Source organism: Cricetulus griseus, chromosome 3, assembly GCF_003668045.3.
Source record: "Cricetulus griseus strain 17A/GY chromosome 3, alternate assembly CriGri-PICRH-1.0, whole genome shotgun sequence".
NCBI classification, from domain to species: domain Eukaryota; kingdom Metazoa; phylum Chordata; class Mammalia; order Rodentia; family Cricetidae; genus Cricetulus; species Cricetulus griseus.
Genome location: NC_048596.1, coordinates 71,832,658 through 71,840,443, shown reverse-complemented (window position 1 = coordinate 71,840,443; position 7,786 = coordinate 71,832,658). Strand labels below are relative to the sequence as shown.

The following is a 7,786-nucleotide window of genomic DNA, read 5'->3' as shown; positions in this document are numbered from 1 at the left end:
GCCCGCCTTCACCTCCCAGATAAGTCAGTCAGTGGCCACCTTGTTGGGGATTGATTGGAAATTACATTGTGCTTACAGACCCCAAAGTTCAGGACAGGTAAAAAGGATGAATAGAACAATCAAGGAGACTTTAACAAAATTGTCGCTTGCAACTGGCACTAGAGACTGGGTCCTCCTACTCCGCCTAGCCCTCTACCGTGCTCGCAACACCCCTGGGCCACATGGGCTCACACCTTTTGAAATCCTGCATGGAGTACCTACTCCTATCATTAACTTTCTTGATCAAGATGTCTCAGATTTTGCTAACTCCCCTTCTCTCCAAGCTCATTTACAGGCACTACAATTAGTACAACGGGAGGTCTGGAAACCCCTTGCTCAAGCTTATAAAGACCAGAGGGACCATCCCACCATTCCCCATTCCTACCAGATCGGGGACACCGTTTGGGTCCGGCGTCACCAGGCCAAGAACCTTGAACCCCGCTGGAAGGGACCCTACATCGTTTTGCTTACCACTCCCACCGCACTCAAAGTAGACGGCATTGCAGCTTGGATACATGCTTCACATGTAAAGCCAGCCCGACCCACCGATTCAGCCACTGCATCAGAATGGACCGCACACCGCACTCAAAATCCTTTAAAGATAAGACTCTCTCGTACACCCTCCTGTTGATTGGTTGTCTGTTTACCCCCCATGTAGCAACTAACCCCCACAGGGTTTATAATATCACCTGGAAAATAGCCAATCTAGGGACCGGGGAAATAGCCAACCTCAGCACTTATATAGGGACTCTACATGATGGGTTCCCTCCTCTCTATGTCGACCTATGTGACTTAGTAGGGTCTGACTGGGATCCCTCTGACCAGGAACCATTCCCAGGGTACGGATGCCACCACCCTGGGGGAAGGATAGGAACAAGAAGCAAGGATTTTTATGTTTGCCCCGGCCATAAACCAACTCATGACTGCGGGGGGGCCACAGGAAGGGTACTGTGCAAGCTGGGGATGTGAAACCACAGGGGAGGCTTACTGGAAACCCTCTTCCTCTTGGGATTTCATCACTCTCAAATGGAGGGAGATCCCAGGGTACGCAGGGAAAGGACCATGGAGATGTGGGCAAAGAGCCTGCGGACCCTGTTATGATAGTGCCGGAGGGGGAGGTTTTCAAGGCGCCACCCCCGGAGGAAAATGCAACCCTCTCATCCTAAGGTTCACAGATGCTGGAAAAAGGACTACTTGGGATAGTCCTAAAGTCTGGGGACTCCGGCTGTACCGAGCAGGGAAAGATCCGGTGACCTTATTCTCCCTGTACAGACAAATTACTCCCCTAAGCCAACAATCAGTCGGGCCAAACCCAGTAATAGCGGACCAGAGAGCCCCAACCCAATTCCAAGTCCCTGAACCCCCTACCGTTCCTAAAGCTATCACTCCTACCCCAGGTGCTGTCATCTTCTCCCCCACCCCAGACGCCCTAAACATCGAGAAAACCAGAGACCCTCCAGGTACCGGAGATAGATTATTACAATTAATCCAAGGAGTTTACCAAGCCTTAAATTTTTCAGACCCCAACAAGACTCAGGAGTGCTGGTTATGCCTAGTTTCCCGGCCCCCCTATTATGAAGGCATGGCAATACTGGGCAACTACTCCAACCAGACCTCAGCACCTACCAGTTCTGGAGCTGCTATGCAGCACAAGCTCACAATATCTGAGGTCTCAGGAAAGGGGCTATGCATAGGCAGGATTCCTCCCTCACATCAAGAATTATGTAACCAAGTAGAGCCATTATCTCAGGACAGCCGATACCTTGTTGCCCCTTATGGAACTTATTGGGCTTGCAGTACTGGGTTGACTCCCTGTGTCTCTACCACTGTTCTCAATACCACCATTGACTTTTGTATATTGATAGAACTTTGGCCCAAAGTCACATACCACCAACCTGAATATGTTTACAGCGTACTAGGGAAATCAACCCGATATAAGAGGGAGCCAATATCCTTTACCGTGGCCCTATTATTAGGAGGGATAACAGTGGGGGGCATAGCAGCCGGCATAGGGACCGGAACCGTTGCCCTACAGGGAATTAATCATTTTAAGCTTCTACAACAAGCCATGCACACAGATATCCAGGTCCTAGAAGAGTCAGTCAGTGCACTCGAGAAATCCTTAACATCACTCTCTGAGGTGGTCCTGCAGAACAGACGAGGGTTAGATTTATTATTTTTACAGGAAGGGGGGCTATGTGCTGCCCTCAAGGAAGAATGCTGCTTTTATGCAGACCATACAGGAATAGTTAGAGACAGCATGGCCAAGCTTAGAGAAAGACTTAACCAGAGACGACAATTATTTGAATCCCAACAGGGATGGTTCGAAGGATGGTTTGCTAAGTCTCCCTGGCTCACTACCCTTGTATCTACTCTCATGGGACCTCTGATTATTCTATTATTAATCCTCATACTTGGTCCCTGCATTCTGAACAAGATAACTCAATTCATTAGAGAACGATTATCTGCCATACAAACCTTAGTCTTAACTCAACAATACCACCAGCTAAAGCAGATAGATCCAGAATATCCAGAGACCTCTGAATGAAAGATTCCATTCAGTTACAAGAGAAATGGGGGATGAAAGACCCCCCCCCCGGGCCGTAGCTTTTCTCTTAAGTTTGGCCCGAGGGAAGCTACATCCTTCCCTCCCCAGCACTCCCCGACCCTTGATCCCTGCAGCTGCTGGCTCTCACTCCCCGCCCCGCGCAAGGCCAACCCCCGCCGGATCGCTCCGGATGGCTCCGTCCCAAGGCCAGCCATCTGGACCAGCAGAAGATAAGGCCGTTTCGCCTGACTATTAAACCTTGAGAAAATGCTGATTTGATGCTTTTCGCTTCTGTACTGTGCCTGTTTTCCCCTATAAAAAGGACCCCCCTTCCGGGGCTCGGGGCTTGGCAAAACAGAAGCTAAGCCCCGGATATCCATGTTATTAATAAAGCCTCTTGCTCTTGCATCCAAAGTTCGTGGTTTCGCTGATTCCTGGGTGCGGGTCTCCTTCTACGAAAGTACCTCTGCGGGGGTCTTTCAGGTTATGAAAAGGGCACATGGTGTTAGGAAGAGGGGTGATGGGGGATATGAGACGAGTTGGAGGGGATAGGTTGTTGGTATGACCAAAACACATACACATGCATGAAAGTACCAAAGAATAAATAAAAATGATAAACTGGATTATTTTAGCTTTTAAATAATATAGTGGGTAAGAGGAAGAAGGAAGTGGAAGGGAGGTATAAATGAAACAAAGACAACCCTAAATTAGTTATGGATGAAGCTGGCTGAAGAGTGTTCTTTCTAGTTTCATTCTGACCTTGTGATTAATCCCATGCCCAAAAGCAACTCAAGAAGGAAAGGTTTTATTTCATCTTACTCTTTCAGGTAACAGCCCATTTGGGACTGAAGCAGGAAACTTTGGAGGAACACTGCTTACTGGCTCATTCTCTTATGTACCCTAGACCTACCTGCTAGTGATGATGGTGTCCACAATGGTTCTGGCCCTCCCACATCAATTGTCAATCAAAACAGTCAGAGTCAAGGCCACAGGTTAATCTGGTCGAGACAATTCTTCAGTTGAAGTTTTTTCTTCCCAGGTGGCATTAGATATGTCAAGGAGACACTACAAAGTAACTAGAACAATGATTTGGAGTTGAACCTCAGTAAACTCTCCAAAAAAGTATTATTTCCAAATATTCCCAAGCAACTAAAGTTATAAAAGTAAGTGTGGCACCTCTATATTCTCTCCTTCTGGTTTGCTCCCTGAAAGGATATGTTAATAAGACCCTTGGGCTAGGAGAGTCACAGATAGAGAGAGCCTTGGCCCCCACGGAGATGCATTACCTCCACCTCAGACCATTATGTAGCAAATAAATTTGCACTGTTTATGGATGTATAGTTACTTTTACTTTGCTGTGACTAAATACTAAACAGAAGCAACTTAATGGAGGGGAGTTGTTTTGTTTCATTTTGTTTTGTTTTGCCTCACAGCTCAGGTATGCACTCCATCATGGTAGGGAAGAAATGATGGCTCCATCAAAAGAAGGAGTCTAAGGGGACCTCTATGGGCACTCCGGGGACCTCTGAGAACTTATTAAATGCAGTTAAAATCTATTTGACATAAAGGAGAAGGCAGGGAACTGCATGTACCCAGAGATCAGGACATAAAACCCTCAAATATAACTGTTGCAGACCCGAAAATACCACTACTCCAACACTTCTTTTTGGCACACTCATTCACGCTTGTCTTATTGAGAAATTGTAGCCTTTGAAGTATTTCTGGAAGTTGCCCTTGTGTGGAGGAATTTTTCATTAATGAAGGAATCAGGAAGATAGTAGATCCTTACACTTTCAATGTCTGAGAGGCTTTTATCTGCACAAGCAGGCCAGAGCCCTAGTCTGATGTTTTTTGTTGACTTAGTGGCTGCACATGAATCTACTGATATTTAAATTGTCATCTGCAGCCCCAGAGCCCTGAAGTCAGTGCCCCACTGGCCACTCAGGCTACAGCCCTGAGTCCACTGCCCTGCTCTGCCATGGCTGCTATAGATAGGTTTAAATCAAGTCTCTATTGTTCTGTTTATCAGTAAGACTGGGGAGTTAAAGTCTGAGGTGAAAACCTGCTATCTCAGAGAGATTGAGTAGCAACTAGCTGACCAGAGACAGGACAAGAGGCACCTCTCTTCCCTCATCCTAGAACCTAAAAAGGAAGTTCAAACTCTAATCTCTGCCCTTTCCTTCTGTATGTCTTCTCTATCCAGATTAATGGCTTCTCTATGGACAATTCTGTCCCGCGCTACCATCTCGCCAGCAAAAACAACGCGGCACACTCAGGATACTTCTACAGTAAAGCTTTAATGCGTCTTGAGAGGGAGAGCATAAGCTTACAGAGCGGAGACCCTGAACTCCCAAAAACCCATCCCTTATATAGGCTGGCAACCGCCGCCTCGGACGTGTTACCCCCTGACTGGCTGCAGCTCATCGGACCATATGACGTCACGGGAGATGCGGAGACCAAGGGATGGAAAGTTACAAAGTTACCTAGTGCGCATGCGCACTAGCTTGTAACGGCTCTTTACACAATTCCAGTCAGCTAGTTGCTGGTTCTGCCCCCTGGTTCATGGTTTAACTTTATTGTCAGTTTTGAGACTGTCAGGGTGTGACCAAAATATCCCACAATACTAGTCAACCAAATATAGGTGGGTTAGGCACACCCACCTCCTTCCACAATTTGTCCCCAGGCCTCCCGAGAAGCCTCAGAACCCTATTGCTTTCCCTGGCTCAGGATGCTGCTGGTCAAGTTTCAATTTTCTGGATACTTCCTTGAGTCTCATATTTTTTCTCATGTGTTCATAGGTGATTAAACATGGTTTTTCTCTTAATCACCTATCTTAGATTACTTCAATTTATATATCACCCAAGCCCCTGGGAGGGCAGAGTGAAGTGTAGATGTGCACACTGTTCTGAAGAGACAACCAAAGGGATCCAATGCTTTTGGAGTGCTCTTTGTAAGGCCCAAGGGAAGAAGGCTCCCCTGGTCACTCTGTGGAGACCGCAAGACTGCTCAGCTGTGAGCTTGCCCCATCTGTCTTGTTCCCTCCCACTGGGGTTGTGAACTTGAAACTGTATGGTGTGTAGATTTAACACATTTGAAGTTTATAAACCGAGACTCACCAATGATGCATTGGTGTCATGTTAAGGATAGAAATCAATAAAGCACTTCCAGTTGTCATTTGACCACGAGTGAGCCTAGATTTGAATTCTCTACTACGTTCTCTCTGTGTCTTTTGTTGTCCCCATCTGTCTGTTCTATGAGTCTGAATCTATGCCTGCTTGAAGCTGTCTTGAGGATCTGTCTGTCCCTGTGTTTGTGTCTGTATGTCCCTCACAAAGGACTCTGCTCTTTCTTTTATCACACAGCACAGAAAGGGTCACACGGGGAAGGGACACTTCACCGAAATCCTTAACAGTGTAACAAGGGATGAAGTCATTGACTCCAACTGACCCAGGTGACAAATAGTTCTACAAACATCATTTATCAAGCATTATTTTCATATATTTTAATATTTTTCATATATTTTCTTCAACATTTATGGCTACTAATTTCATGAGATTGCTTTCAACCTGTATTTCTGTTTTCAGAAAATGATTATTGAAACACACATAGAAGGACATACGGGCTGGACATTGGTGGCACAACTTTAATCCCAGAACTCGGGAGGCAGAGGCAGGTGGATCTCTGTGAGTTCAAGGCCAGCATGGTCTACAGAGCCAATTCCAGGATAGGCTCCAAAGCTACACAGAGAAACCCTGTCTTGAAAAACCAAAAACCAAAAACAAACCAAAACCAAAACCAAAACAAACAAAAAAGCTAAAGAAACACACATCACAGGAGATAACATTAGTTTAGGCTGTAGAAGTTTATTGCATGGGAAATAGAAGGCAAGTAAGTTCAGTTGTTATTTTGTTTCTTCAGGCAAGTTAAGCTAACAGGCCGAGTGTACCACAAGATAGCAGCCTTAAGTCTTAAGTGACTTCAGGAGGTATTATAACTCTGGCTGTTAGGTATAGCAGAAGTTTCCGTCTTTTAGGACATAAGAGATATCTTTTTGTAATGCATTGCCACACTCTGGGGTTGGCAGTGCATGAGCCCAACCACTAGAAAGCTGGGACTGACAACAGGATCATGTTTAATTCTTCACAGTCCTATGCCTTTCTGCAGCCAGTTTCCTTTATCTTTAATGAGAGTCTACATCCCTCAGCTGTCCACCTTGTGACTGACTTTGGAAGAGCAAGGAATTGGTCTTAGATATGAATCTCTGAAACCAATCTTGTCTTGTGTGTGTGTGTGTGTGTGTGTGTGTGTGTGTGTGTGTGTGTGTGTGTGTGTTTCTGAGTTTGCTGTGTATTGGGCAAATAGAAGTCTATGTAGTCTATGAAGTAAACAATGTGAGTCATCTTTCTGTTACTGTAACAAAATAGTTGATATAATCAATGCACAAAGAGAAGAAAATAGTGTTTTGGGTCGGTGTTTCAGAGGCTTCAGTCCACATTTCACAACTGCCTTGATGGCATACCCCCAATGACCTAAACACCTCCAATAGGCCTACTAAAGGTTCCATGACTTGTACCAGTGCCCTGGAAACCAGACCTTTAGTAACAGGCCCTGAGGAAATTGTTCACAGTCAAGTCATAACACCCAGCTACAGGTTGCTGATGAGTCAGTCACTCACCTTTTTTCACTCTTTCCTCCAACATCTCCATCCAGACACTGCCGCAGCCTCAACAGTTGTACAAGCTCCCGTTTGATCAGCTCTGCCTGCTACTGCCAGACTGGTATAATAATAATAATAATAATAATAATAATAATAATAATACACACCTCTGATAAGTCAGGGCAATTTTCTTTTTCTCCGGTTTCCAGCTGTGGGGGAGTTCAGAGCAGATGGCATGGAGCAGGCCATCTCTGATCATACGGCCAGGGCCTACAGAGCAGAGTTCTAGTCATGGAAGCAAAACTAGACAGAGTGTGTCATGGTTTTAGCAGGGAAATACTGAGCTGGATTGACTTCCTCCCTCAATATGGCTATGTGTAAGTGGATGGAATACTACAAGAACTTTAAAAAGAAAATTACAATGATATTTGTATTTATACACCATGGTACCCACTAAGGAGTTCTCTGAGGAGTTGCCTAATAGTTACAGCCATTGATTCTAGGAGCTGAGGCAGCAGGGAGGATCATTTGTCAACTTTATT

At 45.5% G+C, this 7,786-nt stretch overlaps 1 protein-coding gene across 1 annotated transcript; it reads left to right on the top strand.

Annotated features, from left to right (window-relative positions):
• The first annotated feature begins 430 nt into the window (after positions 1-430).
• On the top strand, positions 431-7,533 carry LOC113834553 (MLV-related proviral Env polyprotein-like). Its single transcript, XM_027404449.2, has 3 exons — positions 431-2,404; positions 4,791-4,875; positions 7,454-7,533. Exons 1-3 carry the CDS (start codon positions 932-934, stop codon positions 7,531-7,533), a joined length of 1,638 nt encoding a protein of 545 aa, XP_027260250.2. The 5' UTR covers positions 431-931.
• Positions 7,534-7,786: the final 253 nt, after the last annotated feature.

Coding starts and splice junctions, on each gene's coding strand:
- LOC113834553 (XM_027404449.2), top strand. CDS start 932: ATGTTTGCCCCGGCCATAAACCAACTCATGACTGCGGGGGGGCCACAG. Junction 2,405..4,790: donor CTCCCTGGCTCACTACCCTT/GTATCTACTCTC, acceptor TTCTCTATCCAG/ATTAATGGCTTCTCTATGGA. Junction 4,876..7,453: donor ACACTCAGGATACTTCTACA/GTAAAGCTTTAA, acceptor TCCGGTTTCCAG/CTGTGGGGGAGTTCAGAGCA.